Source organism: Hippocampus zosterae, chromosome 16 (genome assembly GCF_025434085.1).
Source record: "Hippocampus zosterae strain Florida chromosome 16, ASM2543408v3, whole genome shotgun sequence".
Classification (NCBI taxonomy): domain Eukaryota; kingdom Metazoa; phylum Chordata; class Actinopteri; order Syngnathiformes; family Syngnathidae; genus Hippocampus; species Hippocampus zosterae.
Window position 1 is genome coordinate 13,084,063 of NC_067466.1, and position 16,336 is coordinate 13,100,398.

Consider the following 16,336-nt stretch of genomic DNA (forward strand, 5'->3'; position numbering starts at 1 on the left):
ATTAATCAGACTGCACGAGTTTCTGTCCGGGCGAGTCTGTATTTACTGCAAACAAGTCAAGTATTGAGTCACATGTGGCTTATTTCCTTCAGTTTATAAAACATATGTTTTGTTTTATTTTAGATAAAGTCCAATATCCAATGGAAAGCAAATTTGCAGTTCGACATTCACTTATACATTTTTTTGTGGAAAATCTGTGGTACGAGTACCACTAGCGGGGTTCCTTTAAGTGACATGGGAAATAATCACTGCCTAATCACAATTCAGTTGTATTTAACTTTTAACTTCAAAACAGCTTCATTTATATTGTTAAGAACTGGTTGATTTAAAGTCTTTTTGAGGGGTATGTTTTATTTAACCTTTATCTGCAAAACATTTTAATTGAGCAGCTTTTTAAATACCAAATAGGCTCCAGTGAGCATAGTGAGGATAGATACCATAATAAGCATAGAGTAAGGATTGTACATATTTATATGAACTGAAATGTATTTTGGATTAAAAACAAACATTCCAAACCAAAGGAAAGCACATCTTTTTTTTTAAATCAAACCATATATTTGCTAAATTCTGCACTACAGCATCAAAGATCCGTGTAACAAGCACAACAAGTACGTCAAACAATCAAATAATGTGAATGTGCGCGATACTGAGTAACTCAACTCAACTTTGACAAAAACATTTTTATTGTACAGTTACATTCATATCAAAATATTTGGTGCAGCAGTGCTTCGCTAACCCAGCCGAGCAAATGAACATAACACAACAGCGAAAGCTTCCATACATATAAAATAGTTCTAAAGGAGTATTACATACACTCGAACTTGCACAATCTTAGAAATATTTGGACTCGGTCGACACTTGCATTAAGACACAACATCAAGTAAACAAATAGCCAAGTGTGATTCTGCCCCCCTTTTTTTTTTTACCCAGTGTATTTCGACAGTTCCCAGATTCTGTCAGTGCATCCCAGCTGCTGCCAAAAGTCCAAATGTAAGGGAGAGGAACAAGATCTGCCTGGGACCTTCAGGAGCACCAGCTGCAACAGGTTTTTACACTTTATAGCAACAGAAAAAGTTTTTGACATGATAATCTCATAAAACGATTGCGAAACAGTGATGTATACATGTACAAAGGACGGTAGAAGAAATTGACACGTGCTACTAATTTACCATTGATGGTGAAGGTGGTCTCCATGCCTGCGTGGATATGGTCAGTCACGTGACAGTGGAGCAACCACGTTCCCGGGTTGCCAGCCACCATCTCCACAGTTTGAAAAGTCCCGGGGAAGAGGTCAAAGACGTCCGCACGGTGCACGCGATCGGTCTGACACCAGCAAGGACATTGTATATTGATTTGTGCGGTCGAATTAATATTAAGATTTATTTATGTGATGGATCGGTGTGTGCAAATTTCACCTTGTAGGTAAAAGTCTCAGCATGGAAGTGTACAGTGTGCATGTCCACTTCGTTTCCCATGCCCAGTAGGTACCAGTCAACCGTTTGTCCCTGGTTCATCACCAGTCCATGGAGGTTGCCGTAGAGTTTGCCATTTATCCCTACAATACACGCATTTACATCATTTAAAACCTATGCGATGAGCGATTTACGCGTCTCTTTCACAGTTCTGAGGGTGGGAATTTGAATCTGGCTTCCGGCCTTCCTAGGTCAGGTTTGCATGTTTTCCCCGTGCTTGTATTGTTTGCAAACTCCAAATAGAAAGGTTGAAATTCAAACTCGGAACACGAAGGGAGACATGCTAACTAGGGTTCTTACCGTGCATCTTGTTGCTCTCCTCAAATTCTTCATCCGGCGTGAAGGTGTCAGGGTCCTCCCCGAGGTATGTTCTGATGTTCTCTTTTAAATAGTGGGACTGGTTTTCATCATGCACCATGAAAAACAGTGCAAACTCCTTCTCTACGTCGAGCCTCTGTCGTTTGGACCCCTCACCCCTCAGAGTCCCGGGCCTACAGACCACGAGCGGGCCCAGAAGACCACTGTATAAATCCTGAACATGCACAAATGCGTCATCGTTAATTTTCTTTCAACACGTCTTGTGTTAACTTCCACTTATGGACAAAAGTATTGGGTCGCTTGAAGAGTCCATCTATCAATCCATCCATTTTCAAATGCACTGATCCTCACAAGGGTCCAAGGAAGACTTTCTACATGATTTTATTTTCTACAGCAGATATTTGGGAATATGTGTCCATTCATGCAAAAAACAAACAAACAAAAAAACATTTCTCAGGTTAAAGGACACTGGTGTTCGCTCACAATCTGTTCTTTTTTTTGTTTTTTTTGTTCCAAAGGTCTTTAAGTTAAGGTTCCAGGACAATGACGTGGTTGAGTCAAACCCCAGATTGATTAATTGAGCGATCAAGAGCTGTCTCCCAGAATCTTTGTCCATACGTCTCATTGCCATTTCCGCATGATATCTGCATGAAATTAATCATTAACATATTCTTATGACGCACCGTAGACTCTGTGCATCTATGTGACTTTTTACTGTATGTAGACAACGTGTACCTTGATGAAGTTAACGTCAGAGTAGTAGACATAGGAAATGCAGTTCGGATCCGAGTCCCCCGGTCCGGAGCTTTCCGGTACATTCCAAGACACCGTTGTCAAGAAACCTGATAACAGAAAATTGTCAACGTTCAATGAGCAATGACCAGCCAAATACTTTTTATGTTATTATTTTTTTTTCGCGCTCTTACCAGACTGCACAGCAAGAGATGGGCCAGTGGTCTGAACTCCATGTGCAGTAATGCTGAATGGATGCCTTGCTTTATTTTTGAACATGATAAGAATCTTTTCCCCCACCTCAGATTTGATGATTGGACCTAGATGGGGGGAAAAAGACAATTCCAACTTAGATATGTTCTAGTTTTACCAATTGAATGAGCATAAAAGGCACCGACAGGTCTCAGTGACTTGAGCTGAGGTGGATCTCGAGTCTTATGGTACCGGTATTTCCTTTTCACACAGACACTCTCTCCCGCCTTGGGATGACCTTAAACCACTCCCTTCCATTCCAGGTGAGCTGTGTGTATTAGACTCTTTGGATTATAATGAATCCAAATCTTACCCAGAATTCCCAAGTGCTCCTGACTGGGATTCCTCTTCTTCTGAACTGTGAAACTTTCATCAGTGTATTCTCTATACACGACCTTCTGGTAGCGTGAGCCAATTCGGTTCTTCCCTTTCCCCACAAATATATTGCCTGGACTGAAAAAAAAAATATTTTTTTTTCTCAGTCATTAGCCAGTAGTACGGAAAATGTTGTCCTAAATTCCAGATTCGCATACCTGTCCTCTGATGTGCTGTGGTGTTTCTCCAGCTCCCATTCCCTGCTGGGTGAGTAGTCCCACTCGATTTCTTCAGCGGCGATAAAATACTGAACAGTTTTGGTCGCCGCTGTATGCGTGCTCTTCACTTTGCGACCTGGGCAAGGGGTTACCCTGTACTGCTGCCTCATGCCACCTGAGTAGTGGTCTGTCACTCTGCAGCTCACTTCGTAAGTGTCTGTCGGAAAAGTAAAAGAAGAAGAATTTGTTTCATTTCCACAAAAGTCTGGTTGTGCTTGCTGGTTAATGGTGTAACTTCTCCTTGAACTGTGCTGGAAAGATTCCCTCGCATCTGCGAAGGTGGAAATATTTGACATGTTTCGATTTTAGGAAATTACAGAATGCCGTGGTTTCCCCAGATAAGGAGTTGGACATTTCAGTCCTGTCCCCGGAAATCCGCACACGAATATATCTTTGCCGGTGACATAACTGCTTGTCAAATAGACTCTGGATGAATGGGTGACCACTCCCCATTCAGTCCAAAAACAGGATGTGGTGTCGCGCATGTACATGTTTGTAAGACTGACCAGGGGTGTCTGGCTGCATCTCCACAGTAGTTGTGGTGTGAGGGAAGAGATTGAGGGTGTCTCTCGTGGTGCCCTGCTTCTTGAAGGTGTTCCCCTCGAAATAAACACCGTGGATGTCCACCTCGGTGCCCAGACCGAAGGTGTACCACATAACTTTGTCCCCGGCGCACATGTCCAGTCCGAGAAGGTTCCCGTACATGAGTCCATTTACGGCTGTTGAAATGCAGGAAAACACACAAGGACGTGTGAACCAAAAGCAACAAACTAGAACGTTCCCACATCTGTCCACTGCACTTAAGTTAGAAAGGTCCAGTGTTTCCCCCAATATAACGGATATAAAACATTTTACACATCTCTGTTCAAATGCTAGCTTTTTATGATATAAAAAAATCTGCACAACTCAATGGAAAAGACTGAACATTTTCAGCGAGGGGAAGTAAAAGTAAACAATGGAGATTATGGGATTGCGCAAGTGTGCACACGCTCTTACAAATGCAGATGTGGCTTTAAACTTCATCCAGTCGTGTATGTAACACGGGTTCACTGTCGTGCACATGCCAGATACACGGTGTTGATGCTTTATGATCTTCGCCCATTTGAAGTGCGTTGCCGCGATATCGTGGCAACTGTACACAATTAGGAACTGCTCACCATGCATCTTGTTGCTCTCCTGAAAGTCTTCATCATCTACTTTCGACTCATTGGTGCCAAATATCTCGATGTTCTCGTTCAAATACCAGCTAAGGTTTTCATCCATGACAGAAAACAGAAGAAAAAACTCCTTGTCCACACCCTTCTGTTAATAATGTAAACAGAGGTCAAAACATTACCGTCACAGTATAAAGTGATCCAACACAAGACCGAGCCGTATTATTTTACCCTCTACCTAATCACGTAAAAATATGACAAACATCTTTTTAGTATGTTGTAGTTCTGCCCCATTTCCAACTGCAAATGGATTTTTTTTTTCATGCTGAGTAACCTGAGTTCCGTTTTCCCCCAACGTTCCTCTGGAGCACACGAGCAGGGGTCCCACTAATCCCGAGTTGGTGTCCTCAACAGGCGCTGTTGCAGAGTAGTACAAATAAGGGATGCAAGGAGAGTCAGAGGATGACGGGCCTTCCAGCACCTGCCAGGTGTAGGTGAAAGTCTCCCCCGGAGCGACTTGAGCGCCAGGTTTGTCAACACCTTATTCACAGAAAGAACTGCAGCTGTCACACCCGTTTACCAAAGTGTATCTTATTTTTATGATTTTTAATTTTTTTTTTTTTACTCACCATCATTATAGCTACTTCCTTGAAAGCGCTTTTCATAGTGCAAGCCATGAGGATGAATGCTGTAGTTTCTATCAGCCCGATTCAAGAAGGTCACTCGTAGGGTATCTCCTTCCTCCGCCCTCAAGATCGGACCTTGAGGGAACATTGGAGGCAGACACGATTATGCAATGAAGGGTCAGGGGAGGGATTCAAAAATTTCCCCTTTGAGGAACGGAAATGCATCACCTAAGATTCCTAAGTGGAGAGCATCAGTACTGTGTACTTTTTCCATGCTGAAAGTATCATCTGTGTACTCTTTGTATTTCACCTTCATGTAGGTACCGCCGATCCGACCTCCATCTTTACCAAAAAATGTCTCTGATGGACTGGAAAAAAAAGGCATGTATGCAAATTTGGCTGGACTTTGTACAAACGTAAAAAATGGATAAATGATAAAGGGGCTGTCCTCGGCAATGTGGGCCTCACCTGTCGGGATCAGTGAGGGAAACATTTTGGATCAGATCTGTTTCCAAAGGAGCATAGCTCCACAAGGATTTCTCTGCTGCCACGTAGTAATTCCTGACAACACCACTCATCTTTGTGGAACTGGTCTTATTGCCGCAAGACTTCACTTGATAAAAGGCCTGCATCCCAGCTGCAATAGGAGAGAAACATTTGACACACGCTTGGGATGTCTTCGAGTCTCCATACCGGGGTGACAATCAAACTGTTCACTTTTATTGTGTTTTTTTTTCTCGTTAGAGCTCGCTTTAATCTCGTTACTAAAATGTTTGAGTGGTATACCTACGGTATTAAAAACAAAATATATTCACCGCCAGTATGCTCGTGTTAATATAATACAAATTCAATTGAATTTAATTGAAGGGGAGTGGGGTTAAAGGTCAAGCGCCCTACCTTGCAGGTGGTCATTAACTTGGCAGGTCAGCAGCCATTTGCCCACTGCTGTCGGGATCATCTCAGCTGTAGCAAAAGTAGCTGGGAAAAGGCTGAGCACGTCGGTTCGGTGGCCACGGTCCAGTAAGGTATTTCCATGGAAAAAGGCAGAGTGAATATCCACCTCGTTACCCATGCCAAACAAATGCCAAGACACTGCACGGTGCTGGCACAGCTCAATTCCAGGCAGGTTACCAAACATGTACCCATTAATGGCTATTACACAAGGGGACAAGGAAAGGTCAGAGGGAAGGAGATGGCTGAAACAAACAAGTTGCATTAGGTGAAGAAAATCTATTACCATGCATCAGATTTGACTCAGCAAAGTCTTCGTCATCACGGTCAACACCAGCTGGATCAGTACATCTCTGAATGTTGTCCTCCAGGTACCAACTCAGGTTCTCATCCACGACGTTAAACATCAGGAAGACATCCTGGGCCACGTCATTGCGATCTATGCCCTCTTCACTACTTTGCTTCAGGATCCCTGATGAGTGAGAGATGAGATACTGTCCTGGCTCTATTTAATAAGGGCCTCTATACCTTTCTTGCATGTAAGCAGAGCTCCGATAAGTCCAGAGGCGATATCCCGGGGGGCTTCCAAGTGAGAATGGTACACCCAGGTCAAGCAGTTGGCGTCGTCGTCAGTCGGGGCAAATTCGGGCCTGACCTCCCAGCGGTAAGTGTAGCTTCCCCCTGGTGGTACAGAGTCATCCTGCTTGAGGTGACCAGATGTTCCATCTGGATAAAGCGCTCCTGGGAGGCCAACAGCAACAACAAGAAAAGGTCAGTTTCACTTTCCATTTAGAATTTACCGTACGTATGATGTGGGTTTCATAGATTGTATATGGTTCCATCCTAAATAAAAATAATGACCATTTCCTCGATTGAAATATGAGCAGCATTTCAATAGTTCGCTACGCCACAGTGTACTTGACACTGTTGTTCCTTAGAATGTGCCGATTCTATCAGTATTTTTTTTTTTCCAAGTGTGGCAAGAAAGCAAACCCTCCTTCCTCTTTATCGTCATTCCCTCAAAACCGCCAACCCCCTTCCTCTCTTATCAACATTGAAAAAAGGCTCTGACTTAGGCGTGCCTTATCACGAGCTCAAGGCAAGGCAAAGTTTTCTGAAGTGTTATTTGTCTTATTGCTTTCTGGGTAAATACTCGGTTTCAGTTCCCAAGAGGAATTCGAATGGCAGCCACCCGCTCTCTCCTAAAAAGTGGGGGATGGGGACCTGTTGCCAAACAAAGGCTTCAAAAATACTTGAGCATTGTAGTCCTGGGAGTTTTCTTATCTCCAAAACAGACATCAAGTTGTGGAATGCTGCCCTTTTTTTTCATGTGCCTATCACAAATTCAATTTTAGACTTGAGGCATTAAAGTAGCGTAATTAGCATTTTTTTCCCCCCACAATGTAAACATCCCCATATGGTTTAATAAAAAGTAAAGTGATCGCTTATAGGCACATTTTCAGCACTGGCAGCTGTTTAATTTTACACTAGAAGGGTCGACAAGAACTGAAGAGACACAAGTTATTCGTTACATATCCTCTTTCAAATCCACCTTCCATGTTCTTCTCATAGAAAACTCCATGGGGATGCATCGAGTAGTTCCTGGATGCCATGTTCTTCAAATGGACCACGATGATGTCGTTGACCTCCGCTCGCAGTATGGGTCCCAGGAAGCCCAACCAGGTGGGCCGTGGGGCTATTAGGCTGTATGTGGCATCGGTGTACTGTCGGAACATGGCCTTCTTATAAACACTGCCAATACGCTGGGGTCCTCTCTCCAGAAAAATTGAAGCATGCCTGAAATTTATCACGAAAAAGTGAGATTTCTCATAAATGGGTGAATGGTTTGAAATTGAGTCAGCTATGTGAACCACTACATCTCATACCACCTCAGAAGAAGACGGCGTTAAGACTCCTTACTATTGTTCAGAAATTGTTTGATGTTAATAATGTATTCAGAAATATGGATTCATGTTTCGTGCAAAGTATAACTGGAGATGGTGGACGAGAGTTAAACTTAAGTCGATAAATTTAGGACATGGGTCATGGAGAGTCTCGACTTTGATATGTTTTAAATTTAGTTTTCAAATTCGACTTGAGTAAGTTGAACGTTAGACTGAAACGGTCGTGCTTATTTACATTTGTACATTGTTTACGTTACAGTGTGCCATACAAAAGTTTTTTTTCTTTAATTCGTAAAGCACGCAAATCTGGCAACCCGCCTATCGTGCAGAGTGCAGAAACCACACAGGGCGCCCCAATGAATTGAATTTTTGAAAGTGTGTTGAGTCACGACTCGCAATTGAATACAAAGGAATCATGAATCTGAATTGTTTACAAAGGGTATAATTTATCTTCATTCATTTTCAATCACTTAAACTCTAAGAAATGAGTCACCGGTCAAAAGTTGAGTTATACTGCACAACAAATTGAATGCATTGTCCGTCACCGTCAACCTGGTTCACTAAGGGGAAGAGAACTTTTCCAAGTGGCCAAAATGTTGAAACTGAATCAGGAGAGCAAAATGTGTTGAAAGTTCAAAACAGCCTACGCTAAAATGCTTAGTCTGACACCAGCCTAAAAACTGTTGACCACAGTGAATGCTGGCTTCTGGGGGGAAGAAGAGTTGTTTAGCTGATCAAGTTACTCAAAAAAAGTCCAGCATTATGTAATCCTCCTCCTCTGGTATGCTCAAACAAGAACAAAAAGAATGTTGAAACAGTCCTAGCTCTTCCCTGATAGCCACGGTACATGGCGGACACTTGAATAAATGGATGACGCACCCCAAAGATACTTTTTTTTTTTTGTAGGTTGTGGCAGTAGGTTGGTGTGGGGACTTTGACCTTTACTATATGACTAACATCACAGTGTGTATCTTCATTGACATCATTTCATGCCAATCCTTTCTCACTTTGCAGGAGCCCTGTGGCATCATGTTGCCACAAGATTCAAAGTCTCTATGATTTTTAGACAATAAATGGAAAAGCACTTGCTAGATACTTTTGAGTCATGTGTCTCTGTAATGCTTTGGTGCAGCAGGAACTAGTCAGCCACCAAGGTTAAGCGTGTGCACATTTATTTCTGCCTATTATACTGCTGCATTTGGTTAATCGTTTTATTCATTGCCTCGCTCACGACTTTGGCTTGAAGATGGTGGAACCACTGTATGTTGCTTTTGTGAAGTATTGAAGGCTTTTTGTCAGGTCAGGAGCAGGGGGTGGTTGTTATATACCTGTGCCTGTCATGTACTTCTATAAATAAGGTCAACCATATGATCGTTAAGCTAAAAGGGAACATTGCTGCAGGTGCCCCTTCAAAGTCCAAGTTATAATATGAGAGATGAGTGTTTTATTATAGTCAATGACAACAGAGAAAGATAGTGGCGAAAGAGGTCAAATTGTCTGTCTTTGACCCCTTTTGTGTTATAACACGTTCCTCTGAGTCACTGGTGACTTCAATATGCATCCTCCAGCTCCTAAAGAAAAACTGGTGTTTAGGCTTTTGACAGCATGAAAAGAACCCGTGATGCACTCACTCATCATTTGCGACGTCCACGTTGTTCAGCAGGTTTTTTCCACTTGGCGCATAATTCCACAAGGCCTCGATGACCCCCACATAATAGACCCTTTCTCGGCCCCGCGTCCCCTCCGCGGTGAGACACAAGATAAACAATAAATAGCCAAACAATGCGGTCCAGGTCCGCTCCATGGTCGCGCGGGAGCCGAGAGATGTTCACCGGAAAAGAAACAAAAAAGAGGCGAAAATCCACGGACGGTTTCAGTGCGGAAGCGCGCTTCGTGAACGCAACAGGTCAGAGGACTTGAGAGTGTGTGCGAGTGAAAACAGTCAGTCGATTGAGGCAGGAAAGCAGCGACCGCCTCCGTAGAATGATGCATAAAACACACGCGCGCGCACACACACGCACGCACACACACGCACACGCACAATCCTTTTACGATCATTTTGACAGATTGTGATGTCCTCCTGGGAAATGAATGTAATGATTGCAATTATGTGAAAGTGCAAAGTCACGAGTCATGGGAATTGGTGAATTGACGGTCAAATTTCCACATGATTGATGAGGTCTATACCTTTTCACTTCAGTGACTTACATTAAAGTCGAAAAGAGGTGCAATCATCAACATTATTCAAAATATGTGTGGATTGAGTATGTAGTGTATGATTTTCACTTTCATTTTTTTGGGATGCGCTTGTAGATATATTCATACAATTTGATAAAAAAGATCACAGATATATAATTATATCTTATGTATTTGCCCATATTTAATCCTGCAGTCGTAAAGTTTGCGTTTAAAAACACTAACTGACTAAAATAGTTGCTGTTCCAAATAATATCCCAATTTAAAAAACAAATAAAAACAAAACAACAGAATCATACGAGCGGGGTCGCGCAACGTGAGCGCGCACCCGCCCCTTCCGGCTGTCACTTGGCTAACAAGCAAGACATCCATGGCTGCCCTTAGCAAAATAACATACAACTGCTATGAAGTCGGTCACACTTGGAACCCGTCGTGTATGCGGTCCACCGTGGACATAACGAGGGGTGCGCTGGAGGTCTCCTTCAAAATATACGCCCCGCTTTACGTGGTGAGTCGTGCCATTTCACCGCACATACGTCGGAAGCTAACGTTAGCCTAGCGAACTCGAGTTGTGGGAATGTTTGAAGTCCGGCTGAAACTCCGCTAACCCACGTTTGTGACGTCAAATGACCGCGGAGGTGCTCCACAAGTCTGGTGTCGCGTCTGAAGCAAATGTCCAAATTAATGTGATTAGAAGCATCTCTCAAATCCAATTCAGGCTAGTTCTTTAACACATTCTCACACAGACAAGTACACTCTGTATTTTCAAAAATCACACCATACACTGACGTTGCCAATGCAAACACACTGTTCACTCAACCCCGGTGCAGTCAGTGGCTCGATACTGACATTACTCTCTCCCTCTCTATCACCCAACAGATAGCAGCTATTCTTAGGAGAAGGAAGAAGGATTACTACTTAAAAAGGCTCCTTCCTGAGATCTTACAATCTACCTCTTTCCTCACTGCCAATGCCTCCATCTACATATTCTTCTTCTGCATTCTCAGGTCAGTTTTCTCCGACAGCTTTGACTTTCTTTATCATTCTAGATCGCCACCTAATTGAGATAAGAGCTCACCTATCCCAACCGCATTTCATTTCACTCAATCCATTGGAAAATGGCAACGCTATCAAGTGCTGTGAAGATGTTTCACGCTCACGTTCACATAACAATACGAATATTTCCACCGAAGGAAGCTGCTGGGAGGGTTTTATTCATGGTCCGCTGGGTTTGGCTCAGCTCTGCCCGCCTCCTATATTGCTATCCTCCTGGAGCGTAAGAGCAGGTGAGATTGTTACTCTTAAATTTGCCCCAATCAATAATGCACAAATTGTTCGGTCTGTATCTTAAATGTCTTTTTATGCAGGAGAGGGCTTCTCACTATATACATGACAAATCTCGTAAGTACTGCTGTGTTCATGTGGTTTTTTTTTTTAAAGACACTGTATTTCCTCAAATATTCAATCAAAAGGTACACGGTGATTATTTTAAATAAAGCTGAGGATGCCTTAAGATGAACACATGCTGGTGAACGTGAAACTTCCTCCCATGTTAATACAGACCATCTACATATGTTGGTGTCCATTTTTTAAAATTCATGTTCATAATGCAGCGCATTTGTCCGGTGAAAATTAAGACACACACAAGTAGTGATGTGTGAGTGAGTATGTGTTGTTGCAGGCAACAGAGACCTTGTTCCGCATGGCCGTAACACGGGGCCTCATCACACCTATCAAACATGGCGAGGTCAGAGACAAATGAGTTTTGGTTTTAGTGATTGGCAAACCCTTTTCTGACCAGTTGGACTCTTCTTCTCCCCCCGTTTAGGTGCTCCTCTTCTGCATAACTGCATCCCTCTACATGTTCCTCTTCAGGTCAGTTCATCTCAGTGGAATGGGCTTAAGATGATTATTTATGTCAAAATGTTTTTATTATCCGCAGGAGTAAAGATGGCCTTAAAGGCTTTGCATTCTCCGCATTGAAGTAAGTGACTCTGCCTTGCTTTACTGTTTTGATTCAGTCTGAGCTATAATAATGTGATCATGCGTGTGCATATTCTCCGACTTTCAGATTCATCATCGGCAAGGAAGAGATCCCATCTCACTCTGTTCCGGCCGAGCAGGTTGCCGCAAGTCCCCGAGAGGCGTTGGCTTCCTCAGAGCCTTCACACGCCTCAGTAATGCAGATCGACTCGAGGAGCAAATCTTTGCTAGCCTACGCCAGAGAACTGCTGGAGTCAATGTGAGGGAACCCTCTCAAACTCCTTCTTAATTGTGTTATTGTTTTTGGGGGTTTTTGATTTTTTTTTGTATTCATCTTTACATCCATGCAATTATTCAGATGTAAACGAGGTCCAAAACACAGATGCTGTAAACATCATCAAGACAACTGCATCTCCTACTGCATTAAAGTAAGTTTCTATGCTTATGTGACACTCGCATTCTCAACTTCCGATTCCTCGTTTACGGGAGACGCTTTCTACTTAGGGTTTTGTGAGGATGTTCAGCGTCGGCTACTTGATTCAGTGTTGCCTTAAAGTGCCCTCAGCTTTCCGGTACCTCTTCTCGAAACCCTCACGGCTCCCCTCCCTCTTCTACAACAAAGACAACTTCCAGCTTGGGGCCTTTTTGGGCTCTTTTGTCAGCATCTACAAGGTACGTGTTTGTTTAATATATGTCATTTCCTGGTCAGTTTTTTTTCTGCTTGAGCTCTATTTCTGATCCATTCAGGGAGCAAGCTGCTTGCTTCGTTGGTTGCGGGATATTGACGACGAGCTCCACGCTTTAGTGGCCGGTAAGTCAACACTTATCACGTTAAGATAACCCATTCTTATTGCGTAACAATGCATATGTTTCTCATTCATGCCAGGATTCCTGGCGGGTATCTCTATGTTCTTCTACAAGAGCACGTCGATATCCATGTATCTCTTCTCTAAGCTGGTGGAGGTAAAAAAAAAAAAAGACAAATTTGTGTTTGGATTTGTGGGAAGTGAGAACCAAGGTTTTGTAGTTAAGGAAAAAGTAATGAATTAAATTAAATTCTAATGTTCATTTTTGCTGTCCTCACTTTCCTCTTGGATGGAATGTATTTCCTTACTGTAGGTTCAGTGCATAAGACCCACGTTCGCCTTTTTTTTTTTTTTTTTGCCATTTGTTAGTGTGTCATTCTAAGTGAGGCATCCAACGCAAGTTTTTGCGGCACACTTTGAAGAAGACGTCCACGTCCGCACAATGTTTGCTTGTTCCTCTGAAACATTATCCATTATTTGGGGTTGATCAATAACAGTACACGCGACAACCTCCCCTCTCCCTCAGACCTTGTACTTCAAGGGCATCGAGGCTGGCCATTTCCCGTACTTCCCACAAGCGGACACATATCTCTACGCCATCTCCACCGCCATCTGCTTTCAAGCTGTGAGTGACATCCAAACACAACACACCAACGTGGATCTCATCAACGGGATATGTGATGAGGAATTGTGGTCATTATTAGGCTGTGATGGAGATGCAGAATCTTCGGCCCGCATATTGGAAGTTTCTTCTGCGTCTCACTAAGGGCAGGTAGGATGGATTTGTTTCAGTTGTAAGTGGCAAATCCAAAGGGAGAGTATTGATTTTAAGCAGTGGTGGGAAAAGTTTGGTCCATGGGCCACTTACATTTGGGCCATGGGACCGTGACGTTCTTCATTATAGCACAGCAAGCATTTGTGTTGTCAGGAGTCCTCTAATAATTTTTGCATTTATTTGTTTTTTTTTCCTTTCTCTCTAAGGTTGGTTAATTAAAATGCACACATTGGTTTTTAGTTTATTCTGTATTCATTTATTGCGAATAATCTTTTTTAAAGGCAAATAGTACAATCTAGTTATTATTAGAATACAGTTTAGCATAAAATACACTTTATTAAAAGAATAAATGCAACATATTTAATACAAATAATTGCTTGATTAATTCTAATGAAATTATTTATTCGTTTTTAAAATGAGCCTGGATTATTTTACTAAAATGCATTTATACCCATTGTTTTGTTTTCATCATCCCATAATTGGTGACTTAAATGATTAAATTCTTTGTGAATACCATTTTACAATGAGCAATCATGATTACTCGATTACATTTATTTTATGTACAAATTTGATTTATTCACGAGTTGAATGAATGAATGAATGACATAAATGTATGTATATTTATGTCATGACGCTTCAGTGCAGAAGGTTCCCTGCTCCTGCAATAACGACAATCCCTGTGTTAAATTGCTCATGCTTGTCATACGACTTATATGATGATATTTTGCCTTGTAGGTTTGGCCTGATGAACCGACAGCTGCTCGATGTTTTTGGCACTCAGGCCTCCAGGCAATTTCAGGGGTTTTCGCCCCAACTTGACCCACGCTATGTTTCGGTGCCCAGCCAAACAGTGCTTCCACTAGGGGGCGACGTTCAGCTTGGATGACGCGAGTCAAGTGTGTGGGAGGAGGGGCTGAGATGATTAGAATTGGTCATCTTTTGCTAAGAGATGTGGTATTTGACCAGCCTGTTCTGGGGATTGGGAGTTGGCCAGATGTGATTGATGCGTATGACGGCGTAGCGCTACTCTGTGAGCTAATGAAACTGCAGTGACCATTTATGCAATTTTCGGATAAAATGGCCGTCAAGGTTGTAGCATTCCACCAATCACATCTTTCTTTCTCAGGTTCCCCTCGAATTTTATTGCAAGCCAAGCATGTTGAGTGTTTGGAGTTGTTGTTTTAACGATCAAACTAATGTTAATGTTTTCATTACATGAATAACATTTGGAAAAAACAGATAATTCATCAGCTATTGACAGGTGAACAGTGTGACTGCGTAATTTAAACATACATATATGATGGTATATGATTGGTGTATAGACAACCTAAACCCAGTCCTTCAGGAATAGGAAACATGGCCCATGAAAGAATTTGTTCCTTCGAACCTTGAATTCTAAAACCGTATGAAACCCTGAGCATCTGCTGCAAAGAAACAGCCACAAATGCTCAGCATCTATAATAAATAACAACAAATAATTGTGCTCATTGCATAATCATTTTTAAAAAAATGTAGTATGACCACCTGGCCCCTGGTAGCCAAAGGGGTCCCACCCCACACTCATGGGCACAGTGCGTTATTTTCCTTTTAATGAACAAAAATTTCCGACTGCAGTCAAATTTGATGTGAGTTCATGTCACATTTTCACCATTAATTCACGACACAGTCGTGCAGTTTGAAATTATTTTGTCTGAAAGGGACATATGGAAAATTGACTTTTTAATGACTTGTATATAAGCCCATTTGGTGTATAAATGCACAGCCAAGTAATCTGTAATTGCTGTTTGAAGTATTTTAATGAGAAATTGTCACAGACATGTCACTAATACACGTGGTATGAAAAAAACAATGCAATGCATCATAAATTCGTTGTTATTGTTAGACTTTGATTGACCAAAATGGACGAGAGGAAAGTCACATCATTTTCATTTGTTGTTTGATTACCATGAGTATGTAGACCAGTCCAAATAGTGGAATTGTTTGAGTTCATGGCACAATTAAATGTTTGTCTAATGTTTACCACCTGTCCAAAGAAACTATGTAATTTTATATTTTTTGTTGGGTTGCAGTTTACAAAGCTGCAGGAACGGTTTTACTCAACGCATCCACAGGTTGGAAAACTGTTAACCCCTATACATTCAAAGCATGTGCCAAAACCCGTATAACATTTGAAGTGACTTTGTTAACATATTTTACAGATATGAGTTTTATCTGCTGGTTTATTCTCAAGTGGACCACAATTGGTCATGTAAGATTGGGCTGTGAAAATCCAGTTTTGTTTCTGAATATTTTACACCCAACACTCTGAGACAGCTTTCGACACACGTGACCTCTGTTAGGTTATTCATTGCTGAAAAAATGACATCATAGTAATAAAATCTGTTTATTACACTCGTACTTGCCTACTGTTGTTTTCGATTTATGTGAAGATGAAGCATTCATTTTTAAAAAATCATTACAATGAAGTGTGTTTTGATTTTGTGTATGTACAGTATGTTTGTGCTGAAAATTTCTAGATAGAGTGCATGGTGCATTGTCCATGAGGGCACCACATCACCCCTTAATACAGCTCAC

General features: G+C 42.0%; 2 protein-coding genes across 4 annotated transcripts; one reads left to right on the top strand and one right to left on the bottom strand.

Annotated features, from left to right (window-relative positions):
* Window positions 1–665: 665 nt before the first annotated feature.
* hephl1b (hephaestin-like 1b) lies at window positions 666–9,963 on the bottom strand. 3 transcript variants are annotated; one of them, XM_052046814.1, is made up of 19 exons: window positions 9,634–9,963; window positions 7,651–7,895; window positions 6,627–6,839; window positions 6,385–6,570; window positions 6,045–6,299; window positions 5,616–5,784; window positions 5,376–5,515; window positions 5,151–5,282; window positions 4,856–5,061; window positions 4,525–4,669; window positions 3,874–4,086; window positions 3,308–3,524; window positions 3,088–3,227; window positions 2,717–2,842; window positions 2,526–2,632; window positions 1,773–2,004; window positions 1,416–1,555; window positions 1,170–1,323; window positions 666–988 (listed from the first exon to the last, which is right to left on the bottom strand). In XM_052046814.1, exons 1-19 carry the CDS (start codon window positions 9,804–9,806, stop codon window positions 957–959), a joined length of 3,225 nt encoding a protein of 1,074 aa, XP_051902774.1. In that variant the 5' UTR covers window positions 9,807–9,963; the 3' UTR covers window positions 666–956. The 3 variants fall into 3 exon arrangements, with proteins under 3 accessions (XP_051902774.1, XP_051902773.1, XP_051902772.1); XM_052046813.1 differs by having other exon boundaries at window positions 666–1,036; window positions 4,525–4,666; window positions 9,634–9,962; XM_052046812.1 differs by having other exon boundaries at window positions 666–1,036; window positions 9,634–9,962.
* Window positions 9,964–10,513: 550 nt separating this feature from the next.
* tmem135 (transmembrane protein 135) lies at window positions 10,514–16,223 on the top strand. Its single transcript, XM_052046866.1, has 15 exons — window positions 10,514–10,706; window positions 11,078–11,205; window positions 11,392–11,484; window positions 11,566–11,599; window positions 11,880–11,945; window positions 12,027–12,073; window positions 12,141–12,182; window positions 12,270–12,440; window positions 12,540–12,609; window positions 12,686–12,853; window positions 12,929–12,992; window positions 13,068–13,144; window positions 13,514–13,612; window positions 13,692–13,759; window positions 14,498–16,223. Exons 1-15 carry the CDS (start codon window positions 10,569–10,571, stop codon window positions 14,646–14,648), a joined length of 1,416 nt encoding a protein of 471 aa, XP_051902826.1. The 5' UTR covers window positions 10,514–10,568; the 3' UTR covers window positions 14,649–16,223.
* Window positions 16,224–16,336: the final 113 nt, after the last annotated feature.